At 53.6% G+C, this 21,979-nt stretch overlaps 4 protein-coding genes across 4 annotated transcripts; 2 read left to right on the top strand and 2 right to left on the bottom strand.

The window, feature by feature from the left end:
* Nucleotides 1-7,329: 7,329 nt before the first annotated feature.
* Nucleotides 7,330-8,282, top strand: HRG_10157 (uncharacterized protein; the record flags this gene model as incomplete). The annotated part of the gene is made up of 2 exons (XM_044868628.1): nucleotides 7,330-7,338; nucleotides 7,425-8,282. 2 exons carry the CDS (start codon nucleotides 7,330-7,332, stop codon nucleotides 8,280-8,282), a joined length of 867 nt encoding a protein of 288 aa, XP_044715983.1.
* Nucleotides 8,283-11,705: 3,423 nt separating this feature from the next.
* Nucleotides 11,706-12,379, bottom strand: HRG_10156 (mariner-Tc1 transposon family protein; the record flags this gene model as incomplete). Its single annotated transcript, XM_044868627.1, has 2 exons — nucleotides 11,706-12,113; nucleotides 12,209-12,379. The coding sequence occupies 2 exons, from the start codon at nucleotides 12,377-12,379 to the stop codon at nucleotides 11,706-11,708; spliced, it is 579 nt and encodes a 192-aa protein (XP_044715982.1).
* A 2,140-nt stretch (nucleotides 12,380-14,519) lies between these two features.
* Nucleotides 14,520-15,584, top strand: HRG_10155 (uncharacterized protein; the record flags this gene model as incomplete). Its single annotated transcript, XM_044868626.1, has 3 exons — nucleotides 14,520-14,654; nucleotides 14,730-14,896; nucleotides 14,954-15,584. The coding sequence occupies 3 exons, from the start codon at nucleotides 14,520-14,522 to the stop codon at nucleotides 15,582-15,584; spliced, it is 933 nt and encodes a 310-aa protein (XP_044715981.1).
* A 2,376-nt stretch (nucleotides 15,585-17,960) lies between these two features.
* On the bottom strand, nucleotides 17,961-19,130 carry HRG_10154 (transposase-like protein; the record flags this gene model as incomplete). The annotated part of the gene is made up of 3 exons (XM_044868625.1): nucleotides 17,961-18,742; nucleotides 18,806-18,843; nucleotides 18,922-19,130. The coding sequence occupies 3 exons, from the start codon at nucleotides 19,128-19,130 to the stop codon at nucleotides 17,961-17,963; spliced, it is 1,029 nt and encodes a 342-aa protein (XP_044715980.1).
* Nucleotides 19,131-21,979: the final 2,849 nt, after the last annotated feature.

Raw genomic sequence — 21,979 nt, 5'->3', positions numbered from 1 at the left:
CCGCTTTCCAGACGTGCCGATCTGCACGCCCTCCGCGATCCCGGCGTGTGATAATCCGGCCTCCTCAGGGGGGGCAGGCGCAGCTCCCGGCGCACTCTCCATCTCTTTGGGTCGGATGGGCCTTGGCGAATGCTGGCTCCCGCCTTCCAATCGAAATCTCATAAGAGCAGGCGCAGGTCCGGCCGTATTCTCCATCTCTTTGGGTCGGATGGGCCTTGGCGAATGCTGGCTCCCGCCTTCCAATCGAAATCTCATAAGAGCAGGCGCAGGTCCGGCCGTATTCTCCATCTCTTTGGATCGGATGGGCCTTGGCGAATGCTGGCTCCCGCCTTCCAGCCGAAATCTCATCACCGTTATCGGTCTTCCAACCCGGCGTTTTCCCACACCACCTGTCCGCTCGACGAGACCTTTCGGCCTCGTCAGTTCGCTACCGCTGGGTCGCCTAACCGTCTCAGAGCCACTTACGGCCACGCCGGACCATCTCCCACTGTCTAGGCCGTCTTCTCGCCCGACTAAGGCTTCCGGAGGACATGGTGCTTCCAGACCTACCGTGGTCGCTGCCCTCCTCTCATCATCCCCAGCCCTCCCCTCCTTGGGCAAGAGGTGCCGGTAGGTGATCGGGTCGTTACCCTCGCGCTGCAACACACCGCCGACGGACGGCACAAGACTCCCTCCACACGGCTTCGCACCCAACCCTTGCATGGCAACGTCCGTCTCCATGCTCACTAGCTTATCATCACCCACGTTTATCGGTGCTGAAAGTCGTGATGGGGCCGCCTTCGAAATGCCATCGTTCAATACTGATTTTCCCTTTGGCCGCCGACCGCCTCGCCGGCTTCTCTTGGGCAACGCTCTTTTAAGCGCTTCCGCTTGTTCTCCTCGCGAGACCTCCTCGACCAGCCCCTGCTTGGCCATGATGGGCCGAAACCTGGATGCCACGTTTGCCTGTCTCTTATATCCCGACACCCGCTTTAGCGAATCATCCATTGCGCTCAATCTCGCCGCAGCGACATTTCTCGTCGCAGCAACGGCCGCTGCTCCCATCACCATTTCACCTTCTCCCTCTACCGACCGAACCTCGCAGCGAGAACTCTCTCCCATGTCGATGCTATCTTAACGCCGCGGCTCTGCACACGGATGATGGACCATAAAAGTTTGCCCCCGGATCTTTCTTCAATATTATCTCGCCTCCTAACAATAATGGTCCGCCGTGTTGGCGTTTTCCTACCAATCCTTCCTATAACTAAACCCTGTGATCTTTTAGCACTGAGCCGACGCGGCAATGCTTATCCGCGAGCCCCCTTTCTCCCCCCTTCACCACCCTACCACCGTCCGTCCATCCTTTCCGGACGGCCTCGACCAGCCCATGCATAGGAATACACACCGCAACTCCATCTAAGGCCGCCTTCTACTACTCTGCTCTCCTCCGCATCTTCCGAATCTGTCGTTGCAGGTATGCGTTTCAAGGAACATCAAATTAGACTTTCTTTTTCTTCGCTACCTATGCTGCAACGGAAAAAGGAATAGCCCTGCCATCTGATTCAGCTCACCCGGCACGATAGCTCCCAAGACAGTCTTCCCTAAATTTCCGTTCCATTCTAACAGGCAACCTTCTCCACACCGCCTCTTCGTGTGGCTTACTCGTTGGCTTACTCGTCGGGTCAAGAGCTATTATGCACCACGCATCCTTATCAAAATTCAAACTTGCCATGGCAAAGCTTCTCGCTCTCCCACTGGTTCTATAATACCTTGGATTTATAAAAAAGGCCGCTTTATTCTCCACCTCTTACTTCCTTCTTAACGACTTATACCGATCATTTTTCTAGGCGCACAAACCACTTATTAGCCAACATAGATATGCACGATGTCTTCCTCGTCACCGCTACCTCCACCACACCTTCGAAAGCCGCTCGATAGCCAGAAAGGCGCGGGTGGTGATATGTCTATGATGTTCTTCGTCCAGCCCGACTGCCCCTCGAGATTTCCCCATCAGGACGAGCATCGCGTTAGAGGTCTCAACGCCGAGACCATTGCCCGCATCTTTTTGCCACCTCCTTCATGGTTGCTCACCGCGGAATATGCGCCGCTCCGATTGGATACCGACGACTCGCCGACATCCATCTTCTTCAGTCTCAATCTCTATTTACAACCAGCCTGTTATCGCCTCCGAATGGTCTGAGGAATGGTTTTTATGAACGGCCGCGTCCACCCTACGCCCTTGCCTGGGAGGTTAAGCAGCGCGACGGCCTAGAGTCTGAAACTGGCGACACCCTTATCTACACCATGCCCGCCCTCGTCGTCCGCGACCAGGGTTACCAGCCGTAAGGCGTGCCATTTTACCCTAGCGCGTACCGCTCTCGGCTCTCGGGCGAGAGGTCCGGCTGATTTGTCCTCTTAGCATCCTCCCTAGACTCTTCGCCTCTATGGATAACTTCCCTTGCATCCCGCCTATCGTTTCCTTCACCGGCTTCATCCTTGGCCCGGGTCACTCCCTGCTACGACAAGACCTTCTGCCAGACCTAGACGCCGCCCAGCTAAATTGCTGCGGCTTCGTCCAGCTCTCTACGTATCTAGCTCCTGGCATTCCCGACAAGATCCCTTTCAGAGGCTTCCACCAATTCGAGGTCTTCGTTATCTTCCCCATTCACGCTAACCCTGGGCTATACTATGTAAGAAGATGGCCGAGAGGAAGGACTCTTACTTTCAGCCCAGCATCCCTTTACCTGCACAGGCAAAGTTGCTGGCCTGCTCAGTCACCGCGTCATGATTCATCCCCCAGGCTCCGACCGAGACTATGTCTTTATCGTCGTCCCGGATTCTTGGACTTTTCTCGATAAGGCCACCAGCACTGCGGCTGCCTCGTCCTCGGCTATCTCGACACCACTAAAGGAAAAACCGTCCTCCGCTTCGGCCGCTTTCCGGGATATACTCGCTGCCTCTTACTCCGTGGCAACACCTGGTACCCTCCGCCAAGTCCTCCACCTTCGGCTTTAATAACTTCTGCTTCAACTTCTACTTTGGCCGACCTAGCTACACCCTCGCAGAAGCGTCCCTGTCCTGACCCTGCCGGCACGCCGACGAAGAGACCGCGCCTGACGACCCCGAAACCTTCGTCTTCTACCGATACTGGGGGCTCTGCTACCCGATCCTGCTCCCTCTTAGCGGCTTCCCATATTAGCGATCCGAAACAGCCGGTCAGACTCCTGCCTCGGAGAATGCCTCGGCATCTTCCTTAATTCAATTGTCGCCTGCACATCAGACTCGCCGACTAGGCCGCTTCGAAACCGTCACCTAAGTAGAAAAACAGCAGAAACGGAATAGCTATATATCTTATCTAGTTATGTGAAATAAAAGTCTGCTAATATATTCTTTATGCAGAGAACAACCCAATTTTACCCTTTGTCTTACTATGTGCTCTTACTTCTCAGCACATATAAAAACCGAACTGCTATATTCCACCACCCTCTACGACCTCGCTTCTAGTCATCGTTTCCTTCCACACTTTCCGTGTCTGTTGAGCCTCTCGGCACGCACGCCTTCTTGTGAACCTTCCAGTCCGCCTTTTGATGCTCCGTGCCGCAGTATGCCACTGCGTGACATCTACTGCACCGCTTCACTCCCACGGTCGTCCCGCATATTTTGCACAGCCTGACCTCCATGCACCTATTGCGTCCTAGAAACTTATCTCGCCTTTCCTCCTCCTGCCGCATTTCCCCCATTACTAGTTGCATTTCCTGTCTCATTTCTACCTCGCACTGCCCTCTTCCACATAACGATGTGACCCAAACCACAATGCGAGCCTCGTCTGCGTGCAGCATCGATATCGGACTCTGTAAGATGTCTGTCGCAAACCGCCCGCAGCATTCGCAGAAAGCACCCGACGCACTGCGACATGCTGATTCGTGCTCCTTCATAAGAGGCATCATGGACTGTGTAAATCGCTCGTTGTATTCAGCATCTCCGCCGGCCCCGTTTGCCTCCGTCACAAGGCTCCGAGGAATGCTATGGTTGTGGATGAGTTGCCTGGCGCCAAATTGGCATATGAACTCGACTCGGACCGTAGACATCGCCATAATTTGTGTTCTAGATGTTTAGATACTCTGTAGTTTTTTTTTATGATTAACTGACGCATATGATGCGAAGAACACTAGAACAGCAAGTAGGCCACTCAAGGCCGAATTCTCGACGCCTTATTTTATCCCCTCTTCCTCCATCACTTCTCATCTTCTCCTTGCTTTTTATTCACACGTATTGCTGCATGACATGACTGACAGCTTGGCGCCCGATCTTCTTCGCCCCCAATCACCCGTCGCGCGATGCAAGCTACTGCGGGAAAGATTTTTTCCGTGCCAGTGATGCCGCAACCACCACAAAACCTTGAAACATCAAACAGACAGATAAATCCCCCTTTTCAGCCTCAAATTTCAACCACAAACTTTCGTTCCTCAAGGCTCTTTGCGCGAGCCCGAGGCGAGCCTTCTCCTGTTCCCCCCCCAAACGCCGCCCTCTGATTCGTCGGCTGCCAACCTCTGATTCGTCGGTTGCCAGGCGCCTCTTCTCTGATTCGTCGTCTGCCGCCCTCTGATTCGTCGGTTGCCGCCCTCTGATTCGTCGGTTGCCGGTGTCTTTCCTCTGATTCGTCAGCTGCCGCCATCTGATTCGTCGGCTTGCTCTCCTCTTATTGGTCTGAAAATACATCGCACTTGTCCTCGTCGCCCCCTTCGCCCGTCCTCCTGGCCCTTGACCTATACTCCTTTTACGTCGGTAGCTACCGCTAGCCTAGAGTCGGCTGGCCTGTCTCTCTTCCTCTTGGCTGTACTGTATATGTGTGCGAAAATGTAAATCTCCGCCTTTTTGCGGTTCGGCTATATTGGGCACGCACCCGTCCATGTCCGTTAACTACTCTTCGGATTTTTGATCTTGTTTCCATCTACCTACGTTGCGCCTTCCCATACCTCCGATGATATCTTCGCCCCCTGATTATGTGCTAGGATAGTCGTCCTAAGGGCAGGATCTCCTCCGCTGCGAGCGAGACGCCTACGCCGCCCGCGTTACCCGCTGAGCCAGTCGGCCGCCTCCCGCGTCGTCTGCCTGCTAAGCTCCTCTAGCCGGGCCTGCGCTGCCGTCATCTCCTCGGGCACCCGGTTCCCCACTGGGTCCCGCTCCGCACCTCCGATACGAGCATGATGCCGTCGAGCGTCGGGCACCGCGACAGCTGCACGTACAGGCTGTACGGGTCGCACGGCGACGGCACCGCCCGCCCCTCGACCGTCGTCATCCTCGCCCCCCGCAGCTCCAGCGCCACGCGCTCCAGCGTCCCGCCCTGCACCTTATAGTCTGTGCAGGCGAAGGCCGCCGCGCACGGCAGGCCCCTCCGGCTGACGTCGTTGCGCTGCCACGGCCGCTTCCGCTGCGCCGTGATCTTGACGCTGATGGGCGTCAGCAGGATCGTCCCGGCCGGCATCCCGACGAAGTGGAAGCCCCTGGTCGTCTCCGAGGCGGGTGCCCGTGACCGTACCCGCGGGCGATTCTGGCTTCACAACAGTGCAACAGCTCATTAGTGAGGGACATTCTGTCCAATCATTGCTCAATCGTCACATACAGTATTGTCCATATGACTTGCTGTGTCAGGAGCTGAGACGCCGTTGATTCAATCATAACATGAGCGTGTCAATGGCCAGCTAAGGGTGCGGGCGCCTGGCCTCCCGCCGACGGCTGTGCGGATGGGGGCAATGTAGAGATGATAGTGACGGGGTACTGTAAAGTATAACAGAAGATGAGAAGAGGAAGGAAATGAAGGCGGGCGACGCGGGGTCTCGAGTCGTTGGTGAGAAAGTGACCAAGAGCCAGAATCCACCTTGCCAGACCGCGTCCGCTTCGAGATGCATTTCAAGAACTCTACTTTTAGGTACATGCACACCAACAGCGATGCTGTCCTGGCGCGGCGGGCAAACGGACGAAATCGGCATCCAGTTCCGCGTTGCTCCAAATATCGCTGTTGGTTCTCAATGTGAGGAAGGTTGTGGACGTGTTGCTGCAGGTTGGTTGACGGCTTTTGCACGACAGCTCCACATGCGTCCGGGGTAGAACAGCCACAATAGGACGAAGGGGTGGGATGTTGCTTCCAACTGTTCCCTGGCCGGCATGGGTGTGAGTCATGCGGCCTTGCAGATGCAGACCGTAGCTCCGCCACATTCTACTCTCCTCTACAGTAGTGGACGAGTGTACAGTACTAGGGGGGCCGTAAAGTTGCCAACTTTACGGCCCCCCTAGTACAACGAAGTGACAAGAAGGCGGATTCGTGTATGCAGGTGCGCTGCGGCATTGTGCATCTAGGCACCAACATGTGACTCCCTTATACGGTACTAATCCCGTTAAGGAAATCGATACATGTGAGTTACAACTACGCAGTGGCGTCGAAACACTGCCCAGTCTGTCCGCGGATTCTAGCCCCTCAAGTAGCGAATGTGGATGCAGCCCTACACTCCGGGTATGCAGGAACGGGCGGCGTCCACATTGTTGGTCATAAACGAATGGCCACCAGCAGCCTCCGCTCTGGTAGCACTGCTCCTGCGATGGTCTAACTAAAAGTTTCCCGAAGGATGGCCGTCTATACTGGCAATCTAATACGTGTTGGTGCCACAAGAAAGCCGCGCAGGAGCCAATGCGCATGGACACACAGCCATAGCTGCACATTCCACCCATCATCAGACTACATGTTCATGCAGAGACCATGCACCTCCGCCGAGTACGCACACACGCTGTCGTCGTCATCGTCGTCATTTCTCAGCTCCCTCTCTCTGCCAGCTGCCCGCTGCCCCTGCACCCTCTACTACCTACCTAGGCATGTACCCTCCACCACCACCACACCCCTCGCTACCACCGGCAGTCTCCAGAGTCCAGACCGCCTCGGCATCTCGCCTCGTACAAAGACGTCACCTCACGGCTCTGCCCTTTCCCTCTTCTTCTCTCGTCTCGAAGCCCGTGTCGAGATTGTCGAGGCAATTGCCGAACAGTCCCTACTTGCATCTGGCTCTCGCTTGCATGCCTGCCCCGTCCGACCAGGGCCTTGCGTTTGCGCGACAGATGTAACTACCTACAGCATCCTGTCACGTCCAACGGCTACGCGATAGTTGTTGTGGCAACTATCGCAGATGTCCGTGCACGGTGAACATAAAAACATCGCAAATCATGCGTGCATTCGTTCCTTCCCCTTTGTTCTTTAGATAATTCCCAGATTATTGTCATCAGTCAATTTCCCTCTTCGTCGTGCACTCTTCTTGATCGTTGTGGAAACCTCCCTGATGTGACGCCAATTACGTGACAGTTATGAGCCCGGTAGACGCTCAGGCGCTCATCATAACTGATTGCGACCGCCGCATGAGATCAACCACTTTTGCGGCACACTTTCAATCACATCACAGCAGATTCTCAGCATCAAGCACGAAGCCGCCATTGGAGCCAGAGTCACCAATTGGTCACCAAACAGGGTGGCCGCCAAGTCCGAAGTGATCCTCTGCAAACCGTCCGACTGGGCCGACTGGTACGAAGACTTCGTCGCTAGGGCCGAGACCTCCAAGATCCTCAAGCATGTCGACATCGATCAGGAAGGACCAGGCCTGGTCGAGCTGCAGGAGCCCATGACTTCTGAGCAACTGCTCGCAAAACACCTCAGGGATGCAACTGCCACTTGGACGCAAGCATTCCGTGTAAATCCTGGTACTGCTGGACCGCGCCCCGAACTGGCCGAAGACCTGACCGATGCACAATGGAATCGGATCGCTCGTCTCCAGGCGGAATACAAGGTCAAGATGGTGACATACTCGAACCATCAACGTGCCTACACTGACCTTGCCGCTTGGGTCCGATCAACTGTTGACAAGACCTACCTCGGCAATACCTCGTCCAAGTCGAACCTCCGCACCATCGTCCGCGAGCTAAAGTCGAGCCTTGCACCCACCGACACAGAGCAATTTGACGAGGCGCGTTTGAAATACCGCCAAGTCCTCGGTCAAACCAAAAGGGTGAAACCAGAAGACTGGCTCGTCGCGTGGAACAAGGCCAGGCTTGAAGGGGAGAGACGCAAGATCCCCGAGCTTCAAGGGCATGCCGGGATCAGCGATTTCCTGACTGCGGTTACTACCTTCGATCCAGTCGTCTTCAGGGCCGATCTCCTAAACTTGGCCAGCGAGCCAGGAACACGAGGCTTTCGCAGCCAGAAGAGAAGGCTCTGTGTCGCTACATCGATCGTCTCGACCGCATCAACCTCGCAGTCCGCGTGAACTTCGTGACTGATGCAGCAAATCACATTTTGCGTGAGCGGTCTGGCCAGACCGATTCCCCACCTGTCGGACCCAACTGGACTTCTCGCTTTCTCAAGCGTCACGGCTATTCCAAAAGGCGCCAAAAGAGGCTTCATGCAGAGCGCCAAGCTTCTGAAGACCTTACACGAGTCAGCCAGTACTTTGAGTGTCTCCGACAGGTCATCCAAGGGAATGGTATACCTCCTGAGGACATCTGGAACATGGACGAGACTAGCTTTCGCATTGGGGTGGGCAAAGACCAACTGATTGTAACGAAACGGCTGAGAGCTCATTATTTTGGTATCCCTGAAAATCGGGAGTCGGCCACTGCGATTGAGGCTATATCCGCCAATGGACTCGTCATCCCGGCTTTCTTGATTCTCTCCGGCCAGATGCACATGGCCTCGTGGTATGAAATATCCGAGCCCGATCCCGAGACGGTTATTCGACCTACGCCCACTGGCTACTCGAATGACGTGATAAGCTTGGAATGGCTCCAGCATTTCGACAAGCACTCAGCAAAGAGCTCACGAAGCTCAAAGCGTCTGCTCATTCTCGATGGCCATGGCTCTCACCACACGAGGCAATTCATCCAGTACTGCGACGACCATGGTATCATTCCTTTTGGTATGCCGCCGAACCTTACGCACGTACTTCAACCTTTGGATGTTGTGGTATTCCAGCCTCTGAAGCACTATCACGCCAAGGCCTTGGATGTCATGGTTCGAGATGGCCTCATCAACATATCCAAACTCGAGTTTCTCTCCTGCATCCAGCAAGTGCGAGCACAAGCCTTCAAAGAAAGTACTATACGCTCCGCGTTCCGAAAGACTGGAATCTGGCCATTTGATCCCCAGGTGGTGCTTCAGGCGTTGGAAACTCGTCAAGCCAAGAGAACACCCACACCCACACCTCCCCATTCAGGGCCACGATCTTCTCCGTTCGAAACACCATTGACGCTACGGCAAATAAACAAGGTGGCTGAGAGCTTGGAGACTGCGCTTGACGAGAACGAAGGCCTGGATCTCAACTTTTCTTACGATCTCGGTCGATTTATTCGAGGATCGCTGTCTCTGGCCACGGAGCTCGTGCAGACTAAGAGAGACTTGAGACGGACCAAAATGGCGGAGCGCATACAACAACAGCGTAAGAGTATGAAGAATATGCAATTGCGATCGGGAGGAGCATTGTCAGTAGCTCAAGGGCGGGAAATGGTGCAGCAAAGGGAAGAAGACCAGGCTGCTAAGGCGAGGAAGGTAGTGGAAGGGGCGGAGAAAAGAGCGCACAATGCACGCAAGAGATGGTTTGAGGAGGCAGCAAAAGAGTCGCGGAAGTGGAGGGCTTCTGGAAGGCTGGGGAGAGCAGAGGTGTGCGATTCCAAGCGTGGTAGGCGGTGGTTGAAGCGATTCTAGGTCGAAGGGTCGAAATTCTGGGTATTGTGGTGGTGTGGGTATTTTGGTGGTGAGCACCATCTTGTATGTATGTATGTATGTGTATTTCACCCGGAGGATTTCTCCTATAGGGCCTAGACGTAAAAGCTACTGACATTTCAATATATTAATGCGTAACACCTTAAGCCCCACGGGTCAGCATACGCTACACCAACCTCGCCGCTACTCTCTCCGTGACAGGCCTGCTTGAAGGCCAATTTCTCCAAGTGTTCAGCGTCCTACCTTCAGCAGCTGAAGCGCGGTCTGTCGAAATCCGAAACAGCAGGACTCGAGGCAATCGCCATGGCCCTGAGGTGTGTACCTCTAGGCCTTCATGACCGACAGCTCACAGTTGTGACAAGCAACCGCTCTGTCCTGCAAGTCATCGGGCGACCGCGGCAGCAGTCTGGTCAGTGCACGATACGGGCGATATACGGATCTGTTGAGTATCTTGCGAAAAGAGGCTGCAGAGTCAGACTTCGTTGGGTGCCTGCAAAGAATGAGGAGTTCACCCTTGGGCCACTGGCCAAAATGCAGGCGAAAAGAGCGACGCGAGATGAATGCACCGCTGAACCAGCAACGTTTCAGGCAAGAGCAACGACGTTACGACTGCTGCTCAACGAACACACTCGCGTTCGTCAGATCCCAGAAAGGGTTGGAAAGCACTCAAAGCGCATCGATAAAGCATTGCCGGGCAAGCACACCCGCAAGATGTACGACGAGCTAACTAGAAAGGAATCTGAAGTGTTGGTACAACTTCGAACTGGCAAATCACGACTGAATGGCTACCTTTGCAAAATCGGGGCAGTGGAATCGGATGAGTGCACCTGCGGACAGTCGGCGGAAACGGTGGAACATTTCCTCTTTCGATGCAGAAGATGGACGGTACAACGAGAAATCATGCTTCGATATGCTCGCGGAAAGATGGGAAACCTGTCTTTCTTCCTAGGAGGCAAGGCAGAGTCAGACGATAACAAGTGGCAGCCCGATATGGGGGCTGTACGGGCGACAATACAGTTCGCATTGGCAACGAAACGCTTCAGTATGGACCGACGAGGGACCATGTACTGATCAAGGGATAATCATACTAACACAACAGCCTTCAACTTGGCAGACCGCGCTTCAGTCGCTGAAGGTAGGACGCTGAACACTTGGAGAAACTGACCTTCAAGCAAGCCAGATACATACGAACCCGGGACCGAGATGCCTCGTGCATCATATCGATCGATTACGGCCCTCGAAGACGATCCTGACGACGTTGAACTTGAAGAGATACCAGCTTGGGTGGATGACGAGGGTGATGTTGACGCTGAGCTCGAAGACGCAATGGATGAGGCATCTGACGATGCAGAGAGCGCCGTAGCCGCATTATGGAGCGAGAGCCTAATTAGGGACTGTATTGTTGTAGCGACGTAGCCTGGTGCGTATGCTCCACGAACCTGTTCAATTGCCTCCTCATTTACATTCCATTAAGCACCCTACGTTCAAAGGCTCTACGTGAAATGCAGTCATGCTGTCGGGCCTATGACGCCGGCAAATGTGTGCACCGGCGCGCGCGCAGGCAAAGCCGCAAAGTAGGGTTGACAGTCCGCCACAGTCTCAGCCACACTTCAAGGGCCCAATAAGGAAAACCAAGGGCCCATTAACTAGAGCCATACTTTGCCGGGGTTGAGTGGATGGATTCCTGTGGCCCGCCAACCAGCCTCGATATTTTTGGCCGTAAATGCCTGGTTCCACGCATCACGAAAGAGTGGCCAAAAGTTCCGTTTGTTAAGGCGAATTAACCCCCATCCAATGGACATCAGCTGGTCGGAACCTTGAGCATAATAGGTGGAGAGTGCGGAAAACAGGCCAACATCGAGTGGTTGAAGCCGATGAGTTGAGTGCGATGGCAACACAGCAATGAGAATTCGATTCCGATCGGCATAGTCAATGAATTTCAGGTTAATGTGACTATTGTGACCGTCTAAAATTAAGAGACGGTAGGCACGACCAGCCTTTGCTTCGTATGGCAGTCAAATATGCGCTGAAGCCAGTGTAAACCCAGTGCGTCACAACTCCAGCCGTTTTCCGTACTGCCGAAGAAGGCTACTTCGCTGGAATGGTCAAAATCCTCAAGCCAAGTATCTTGGAAGTCTTTTGACTCCCCTTTGTAAATGAGGGCCGGTGGCAGGAACGAATAATCTGCACATATGGCAGCGATCAGCGTGATGAACTCCCGGTTCCCGTCTTGGCTTGCCCCGACCAGTTTTCCGCGCCTGAGGGTTTCTCGGGGGGCAACTCGCTTGGCGGAGCGAGAGAGACCAATTTGGAATCCCTTCTCGTCAAAATTATAAACATTTGAGGGACTGATGTTGTACTTTTCGATCTTTTCGCGGAGCTAGTTGGATTCGGTCAGAAATGGCGACTTTACGGCATTTGACCGAGTATTGTCGGCAGTATACCCCTTGAAATGGCAATAAAAAGCAGTCTTACTAAATTGAAGAAGTTTTGGAAATGCCTGGAATTATCAACAGCCTTCCGCTGATGATCTATGGTGCGCAAATACAAGCTCGAAAGACGGTCATGGTGTCGCTTGCGGAAGCGGCTCACCCAGTTGACACCAAGCTCTGTCCCTGCGATTTCCTCGGCGATATTCTTCAACATCTGAGGGTAGGCGGGATACCACGGTCGGTCAGCTTATTGACGTGCCCAATAAGAATCTCCTCCTGCGCGCTGGTGAGTTTCTGTCGCGAGTAAGAGTTCGCGTCGTGATTTGAGGCTGTTTTGCCTTTGAAGCGGCACCACAGCGTGGATTTGTCGATATTGTATTTCCTCGCGGTCTCTGCATATTTAGGGCGATCTTGGGATTGCAGTTCTATAATTGCTTCTGCAATAAAAGTCTCGCACCGTCGACACCTTCCTCTCGAGCGATATTGGCGTACACCACGTCTGATCGTTAGACAATCTCTCCTTTATGGCAAAGTCTTCCTCCAAAAAGCCCAGCACACTCGCCAGGTCCTCGGCCTGCAGCTCCCGTCTCCTCTGCCTTCCGATTCCACTTCGAACCTGTTTTGTCGGGCGCTCGTCCCGGCTACGAAGACGGGCTCTCTTCTCCCGCCTCCTGGGCTGCCTCTGTCCGCTCGGCTCAGCGTCCGCTAGCCCTGCCGCGCCATCGTCCATACCCCGATCTGGTACTCCCTTTACCCGCCAACTCCGTCCCCGATGGCGCTTGGGCAAACCCCATGCAATCGATGCTGCTAATTGCTCGCTTCGTCTTGGGTTTTCGAATACCGGCTCCTTGGGCCGGATAGGTCGAAGTGTCGCTCCCTTTTTCGAACGAACTCCCGGCACATCGCCAGCCGCCGCTGCATCGCCCTGCTCCGGACGATAGGGGTCCACAGCCCCCGAGCCTCCATGTTCTCTGCGCGACAGGGGCCTCGGAATCTGACTACCGGCCCCGACGTGAGCAACCGCCTCACTTAGCTTCGCTGCAGGACTATCCGCCATGCTGCTGCCACCTCGATGTCGAGTACTGTAAACGGACGATATGCTATAAAGCTTCGGCTCCGGAGCTCCTCTTCTTAGATGATCTCGCTTGCCGACGACGCTACTTCTTCCGAGTGGGAAACTTCCTAGATCACTTCCCTTATTGCCATGGCATTTCTTTCTCTATAGTGCTTCCCTGCCGTACGCGCAATGCAACAATAATCCTCCATGTTGCCCCATCACCCTGCCTACATGTGTCCGTACTCCCGGTCTCGGCCAGCCTGCGCATACAACTTGTCAGCCCAACTTTGTCAAAAGCCGCCCTTCCGTCGCCGCGCTCTCTCCAGCCCGCTCCAATGGATCCCCGACAACCGCCGTGCTGAGAAGAACACCATCGCACAGTTCCTTTTCCCTCCAACACGGACCTCCAGCACATATACAAACATCGGTGCCAACCGCCTGCCCCACACTCTAAAGCATACTCCCCAGCCCTTCGAACACCATCTTCCCCACCTTGCTCATCAGTTCTCAAACAGTATCTGCGAGTCCGCCTCAGCGTGTGACACACTCGCAGTATCAAGGTCCATCTAGACCAGACCGTCGTGCCGATCAAGGCCATCAATGCCAAGAAGCTGGCCAGATTCCTCCTCCTAGATCGACCCCAGACATCCAACTTCACCGTGTCCCAATAGTAGACTCGACACGGCTCTCGCTCAGCCGCATGCAATACCCATCCAACTACCGACGACCTTCCAAGAAGGATTCCTGCAATACTACCATAATCTCTTTCCTTCCTTCAATCCAATTCGCCGCTACCATCTACTCTATGGAACGATGACACCGAAGGATACAACTAAACTTTCATTTTCTTCTGCGGACTCACGCTCAATACCTACCATTCGCCGACCTCCAACTTCCTGCAACATGACTATTGCCCTGCTCAACTTCTAACCCTCAGCTGCCGACGTCACTCACGATCATCGGGCCAAATGGTCGAGGCTCTTCCGAAATCTTTCCCAGCTGATTCCTGCATACCACCGCTTCCGATCTATCACCTATTAAAAGGGAGCATTCATTGACCACTGTCAAGTCTCCCCTACCCTAGCCGCGAACCCTCTTTCGACCGGCAAGAAAACCTGCCTTATGGGATGCCTACCTCTACTCTACGTAACCCCCCCTCCTTTACACTTCCACGCTGACTGCATCTGCCATGTCCTCACGATGTCGACCCTCCAGCTAAATATCGATGCCTCGTCCTCCCCAGTCCCCACGGCAACCTCTTGACAGCCAGAAAAATGCTGGCGCCGACATGTCCATGATGGCCTTTGTCCAGCCCGGCTGCCCGTCTAGGTTCGCCTACCAGAATGAGCATCGTGTCAACGGGCTCAACGCAGAAACCCTAGCGAGGGTCTTCCTTCCAACACCCTCGTGGCTGTCGACTCCAGAGTATGCGGCAATCCGGTCAAATACTGACGATCCATCGACCTGCATCTTCTTCAGCCTTAATATTTCCATATACAACCAACAGATAATCCCCTCTGAATGGACCGAGCAATGGTTTTTTATGGTCGGTCGTGTTCATCCCTTTGCCCGGACGTGGGAAATCGAGCGACGTGATGGCTTGGAGTCGGACGATGACAACATCACAGAATACACCATCCCCGCGCTCATTGTCCGCGATCACAGCTACCAGCCGTAGGTCTATGCCCCCAACCTCTCCGTCGCCACTACCCTCCCTGACGATTGCCGCAGAGTCGTCCCTCGCACCCTCGGCTCGGCGGATGCCTTCCCAACGATGCAACCCATTGTCTCCTTCACGAGACCAGTCATCGGTTCCGGCCGCGACCTTCTACGTAGAAACTCGGCCGCGGCCCTTGGCGACACTCAGCTGAGGTGTTGCGGCTTCGTCCAGCCCTCGACCTTCATTTGTCCCGGGATTCCCGGCAAAACACCCTGTAAGGGCTTTCATCCCTTCCAAGTTTTCGTCATCTTCCCCATTCACGCTAATCCTTGGACCTCCCTATGCAAGAGGATGACCGAGAGGCCCGATGGCCAGTTCCAGCCGAACGCTCTCCTTACCTGCATGGGCAAAATCGCCGGCTTACTGGATCACCGCATCATGGCGCATGCCCCGGCCTTCGAGCAAGACTATATCTTCTTCGTCGTCCCCGATACGTGGACCTTCCTCGACAGGGCCATGTCCAACCAAGCTTCTTCTGCAACACAACTGCTGCCGACGACACCCAAGCGCTCGGTCGGAAATCCCTCCGACTATACCGATGCGTTGGCCAAGTTCACCTCTCCCAAAAAAAAACCAGGGCCGCCCCAGGCCGCGTCCCCTCCATACCGCCTGCATCTAGGTCGGTCGATCCCGTTACAATAACATCAAGCCCGTCATTGCCCGACTCCGACCAGACCCCAACCAAGAGACGGCGACTTTCTCCGGAAACTTCCACCATAATTGCGAGCGGCGACGGTCATGGCTCTGCCAAATCTTTTCTTTCTCAGGAGGATCCCGAAGAGTCAGAGACGGACATCAAGCCAGTGAATTACCTAGACGCATCCGTCTCCGACTCTATCACACCTCTCACATCGATCTCGTCCCGACCGGGCCGCGCCCGACATCCGCCCAAGAATATTCTGTGATCCAATTGACACAAAAACACAACATGACCAGGAACAAGTTTCATCATCCTCAAACTCGAATGCGAGAGACTCGAATAGGGCATTTCCTTCTCCTCTTGTTCCCCCTTTCACACATACAACCAAACTTCCTCAATATACTCCTTACCTAGTGAGTTGAAACCTATGAGTTCTAGCACCTGTAAATCCCATGAGCCTTCCACTCGCCCAGACCTGCATTGCCCACCCACATCTATCTTCTCAACCTGCCTTCTCGTCACACCCTTTGCGCCTTTGCAAAGCAAATCTCCCCGCAGCGGTCCAGGCCGCCTCTCTGACACTCGGTCTCGATTTCACCTATACAATACCTCTATCTCTCGCCGCCTCTGGACCTCGCTTCTCCTGTCCCTTCTCCTGTCGCCTGCTTCGTTCCGAAAGGCCTCTTTGCGCGAGCCGCGGCTGGCGAGCCTTCCCATCGTCGACAATATATGGGCAATATATGGTTTAAACAAACCATACGCGTATGATTAGAAAGCCTGCTCATTGGTCAGGCGTTGGAGAGTCATGTAGCCCATCTCGTCCCCTTCTTTCTCTCCTTGTCGCGCTGGGGGGCCTCGACCGAGTAGTGGGACGCCATCCCGCCGATGAGGTTAGCATAGGTTTTCTTGTACTTCCTGGCGACTTCATCGGTGGAGCCGCCGGGCACGACGCCATTGAGGGGGTCATCGCAGACGACTATGTCAGCGTCGGCACCCCTGTCATCCGAGTGTTCAACATTCTTCGCACGTCCTTCCACGAGGACCACGAGCAATCACCGGCGACACGGTCGAGGGCAGAGGCGGAGTGGAGCTCAGTTCGTAGCAGACAAAACAACGGTCACACGAAATGCCGCCAGGACGAGCAATACGCCATTTACTTAGGTAGCGCCTCTTCAAGCCTTTGTTGTAGGGCGCTTCAAATGTTTCTCGAAAAAGCAGTAGGACAAGCAATAGCCCTTCTCGTAGTGCCCGGTCCGATGTCTACAGTTGCGATGCGCATTTCTTCCATGGAACAAGGGTGGGTAGCCAGGAACATAACACTCGTGAAACCTACGAACAAATTGCCTTTCCGAGTTTAGGTAAAAATGAATTGACGTATTATGGCCAGGATAGTGTCAAAGTATACATAGGCATAGCCGGATAGAAGAGCATGGGGAAAGGAAGGTGGGAGACGAGGGGTCTCGGAGCCGTTGCTGAGAAAATGACCAGGAGCTAAAACTTGCATCGCCAGATAACAACTTTTTGAAAGCTCACTCCTGAAGCGCTACTTCCAGGTACATGTGCTCAAACATGGACGTTAATGTGGTAAAGTCAGCGGATGATCCAGCTTCGATGCCATTTTAGAGGTCTCAAGTTGCTCCAAATTCTGCTGTTGGTTCAGGATTTATGCACGGGAGGTTCACATACATTAGCGCGTGCCGTGGTGGTGTCCGCAGGAGCATCCTTGCAAATGCGGATCGTGGCTCAGCCACATTTTGCGCCTATGCATGGAGTTTATTGGTTTGCTGATACCGGCTTTCAAGTCATAGCCGGGATGCAAGGGAGTACTTGTCGAAATTTTTCCTGTGGTGCCATTCCTCTTCTTGAAATGGTTGCCTCATGTAAGGACTTGGACGTTGTTGTTCTTCAAGGAACTGCACCGGTAACCGGAGCTCTCTACCGCTTCACACCACCTTCTTAAGATGGTTGCCACACTCAGCAACGGTCGAATGTCAGCGCTCTGTAAGTTGCCGCGCTAGAGTCAAAATGTGCTTCTGTTGGCTGCCCTGCAGCCAGAAAGCACTCCTACTTCATGGGATGGATGCCTCGATGAGATGGCTGCCGCACCAGATAAAGACTAGGACATGATTGGCCTGAAGCATACTTCAGTGGGACCTCTATCGGAGCCTGGAGGGGGTTCGAAGCGCCTCGCGCCCAGTGATGCTCCTATTGCCGCTGGATGACGCCGGCCTACGTCGGCCCACGCCGGCCCCTAGCAGACGGCACCGCCTCCCTAGGTTCTGCCGACCGCTGGGGACCAGCTTGAACACGAGCTGCAAAGATTGCTTATCTCCTACTTGAGATCGACGAATTGGGGATGATGCCCAACGGGCATCCGTTCAACGACCGTCAGTACCAATCCCAACACCTATCTGGTCTCGAACCGCGGCGACAAGCTCTTCAAGCTTGCGACCGTCTGCGTCAGGGTGTTGGGCGATTGGCCGCGTCTGGAATATGTCCAGCTCGGTCACTGCCTTGGCCTTCTTTCGTTGTGTATTCAATGAACGGATCGACCTCTTCCCAAAGGAACTGTAGTCGTTGACCTCAGCCTCGATCTCAACATCGCCTTCCAGAAGTCCCGCTTGAGCTTGAGTTTCGACTTCGGCCTGTCGTGCGTATTCGTCGAATAGGCTACCCACAGCGGACTGCATGTCGCTATACCATTGCGGCCTATTCCTCGCACTTTTCCAATGCCGCTCGAAGTAGTCGTACCCATATGATGGATGGAGTGCTAGAGCGGCTCGGTACACAGGAGCATGGTCTGTTTTGACGTAGTAGTCCTCAAGCTTCCTCCACCCGCAGTCAATGCCCGACTTAAAACGGGAGGGCTCCTCGAATCGAGTTTCCTCCGCCGCCTGCTTGAACTTGACAAATAGATAGTCCATTGTCTTGAGGGTCTCCCACACCGCGCCGTGCCCGCCCTCTGCGCTAGCATTGTTGGCGTTACCCTCCATTGTCTTTGCAAGGACGTAAAACGGCTTCAGGAAGTTGTGGAAGCACTCCAGTTCCGCCCAGTCCGCAGCGCCGAGGAAGTTTTTCGTTAGGTCACGATGGACGGGATCATTCTTTGGCTTTTGCCAGCGAGATTGATACAGTTCAATGGCGTTGCGCAGCTCGAGCGCTGGATAGTCCGATATGGGTCAGCCAAAGGACTAACTGTATGGACAGGGACAGACCGGCAAACCTCGGTTTATCATCATGTAAATGGAGTTCCAGCGTGTCCTGCCATCAACAACAATCTCCAATGTAAATATAGCATCGTCCCCTGCGAGCTCGGTCTGCAAGCGCCGGAGCGCTTACCTTCGCTGGTCCGTCCGGCGGATGTAGGTAGCAAGGTTATGGAGTCTGCCGATGGCCCCTTTCTTGGCCCAAATTTCGAAACTAAATTCATCCGTCGCGCCACGACGCTCCGCCTCGAATCTGCCAACGTTTGAGCCGAAGATGACGGCCTGCACGACCAGGTTGATAATATGGCCTATACAGCACAGCCGACGTCGGCCAACGTCCATTGGGAACCATTGAGCAAGCGTTTACAGGCAAGTATCGTTGCTGTCCGCGGGACCCCTACTATTAAATGTAGACTAATAGTGTAACCGTCAGTTCGACGTCTCCGAACCGAACCGACGGTCCGGTTTGATCCGCGATAGTCGAACCGCACTATTAGTCCACTTAACGGTCTGCACTATTCGGAGCCCTGTAGGGAATATGGAGTAAAGGATCGGACTGTAATCAGCAGGTCCTTGAGCTTCCCGAAGGCTTCTTTGCACAATCCATCTTAACTGCATAGCGCGTCCTTCCTCGTTAGTTTGCAGTTCCGCTATCACCGAGAAATTTGGCATAAACACCCTGTACAAGTTCGCGAATCTGATAGCGGTGTTATCTAGAACTAAAGATTGCAGAAGCAGAGTTCGGGGCGAAGCCTCGAGGGCGAGCTCATATCGCTCATTGCAGAATGCTCTCGCAGCATCCGGCTCCGTGGAGCGGGGCCCGGGCATGACCCGGCGGACCCGGTACAACCTGGTCCACCAAGCCGGGCACAGCGCGTGACACCTGCCACGTCCTTCTGTAGCCAGAGAAATCATTCAGTCCTTGACTGCAGTCCGCGCGTGCCAATGCCACTATTTAGAATCCTCGACATTTCGAAAGGTATGCCTCGGCATGCTCCGCCTGTATATCAAGTCAGCATCTATCAGAGTATACTCAGGCTTTAAGAGCTAGCACTTACAGGCACCTTCTTCTTCTCGGCTCCTTCATTGCACCTGTCCTTGCGTCCCCAGTCTCCAACAAAGCGTGCGGCCTTGTGGTTACTCATTAGTGCCCTGGAATCCACACAATGCATGCTTGTACCAGGCATTACTTACATCGCGACAACCCTTTTTAAGCAGATACCATTAGCATGCGCCAGCAAAACTCAACATGTATTGTATGGTGGACTCACAATTCCTTTCCACTGCTCATCAGACTTTTCGCTTGAATCCTCGAAGTTGTTCGTGTCTAGAGCCTGTTTAAAGGGACCAACACATTGGTAGTGGTCCAGCGCCTCCTGGCACGCCTTCACCGCATACTGCTTCTTTCTCTTCTATTTAGGCAGTAAGCATAACATTTTCTTCTTGACTTTATGTTGGGTAGACGTACCTCTGTCGGCCCATTATTCCATCTTCCGCAGCAAGCCGTTGCGTCTTGACTGCCCGCACAATCGGTTGCCTTGGTAAAGCGTTAGGGCGTACCTCTCAACTAGGCGGGTGATTATTAGTAGAGTATATTCTTACCTTAGCGCAAGCCTAATATTGTAGATTTGATTAATAACGACTGACCATCGAGAAGAACCTTGTTTCCTTAAACTTACCTTTACTTGCCATTGGTCCGCCTCTGGCGCATCACCGCGAAGAATCTCCGAGCAGGTATAGGCCAACCCGAGGTCGGCAGCAAGGAGGAAAATAAATCCGGTAGAGAGATGCATGGCTAATCTTGTGAGAAAAATGACGTATAATTGTAAGCGAGAGTAGGGACGGAAACGAAAACGAACGTGTTGTCAGATTGAACGTAGTGCACTGGACAGATGACTATTTACCTTCATTCTTCATTGAGCTCAGAGGTGCTTCTTATACAACATCTCAAAGTTAGTGTTCAAGCGATGCCAAAAGAACCTTGTGCTTGAGCACTGCCACAGCCCCAGTCATAGACTGCGCTGCAACCTGCCAAATGGGGCCTCGGGAGGGGATGTATGCATTACGTTAATCTTGAGTCCCTGTCGCTGTGGGGCAGTCAGCTCGGCAACCCTGACCGTGATTACTTTTGAGCCAGTTTGTTTCGCAACGTGAGTTGAAATTCACGCCGGCCCTTACTTTATTAAGGTCTGAACTGAGCATTGGAGTCAGGCAAGCCTATAAAGCCATGCATTAAGTACCCACAATCCCTTGGGGATTGATTAATCAAGCTTGCTCGCAATCCCAGCTCGTATACGATTAAAAGAATTTTTTTCTTGACTCAAATATCCGCTACTGAGACGTGGGTACAGGATGTCAGTACCATCCTTACCCCCCCTTTTGCTCACCCCCCCCTTTTGCTCCGCCAAATAAGACAAACTGTTGGCAGGTCTCGAGCATGAGACAAACTGGGAACGTCGTTCAACCGGTGTGTCGTATTATGCTATGAGGATTGTCTATCGAAAAGGGGGAGGAGGCCACGATGCTAGCTTTGTGGCCTCAGCCGTACACGTGACTGTGTACGTAAGCTTGCTAGCTAGGTGCAATGCATTGCTACCATTCCCACACAAACCTCACTAAAATTCTAATTTTTAAACAGCTTATATTTTAGCAAACTAACGAGATAAAAATACAAAAGCTATATTATTAGGAAGAGAATTAAACGCACTAATTAGTTCTTGGTCTTTTTATAACGCGACCTAGTCGCGTGGTGCGCTAGGGAGGCTTAGATACCTTAACCTTAATCCCTAGAGCTGTCTCCGTCTCCGACTCCACCTCCTCCGAGTCGCAATCCACTACCATGCTTACCCCCCCCCCCCTTATGCTCCGCCAAATGAGACAAACCTCACCAAAAAAAACTGATTTTTGAACTGCTCATATTTCGGCGAACTATGGACATATAAATATAAAAGATACATCATTTGAATGAGAATTGAACACACTAATTGGTTCTTGGTCTTTTTATGACGCGACCCTGTCGCGTGGTGCGCTGCGGAGGCCCAGATACGTTGACCTCAATCACCGAAGCTGTCTCCGTCTCCGACTCCACCACCTCCTCTAACCAGTCGCAATCCACCACAACAGCTTTCTTTGGACTCCCAATTTCGGGGATAGCCTCACCGGCCGCCAAAGCTTCGGCGAGACGCATGAAG

This window comes from Hirsutella rhossiliensis (genome assembly GCF_020360975.1).
Source record: "Hirsutella rhossiliensis strain HR02 chromosome Unknown scaffold00015, whole genome shotgun sequence".
NCBI classification, from domain to species: domain Eukaryota; kingdom Fungi; phylum Ascomycota; class Sordariomycetes; order Hypocreales; family Ophiocordycipitaceae; genus Hirsutella; species Hirsutella rhossiliensis.
Note: the sequence above shows the minus strand (reverse complement) of the source record. Positions and strands in the feature narration are given on the sequence as shown.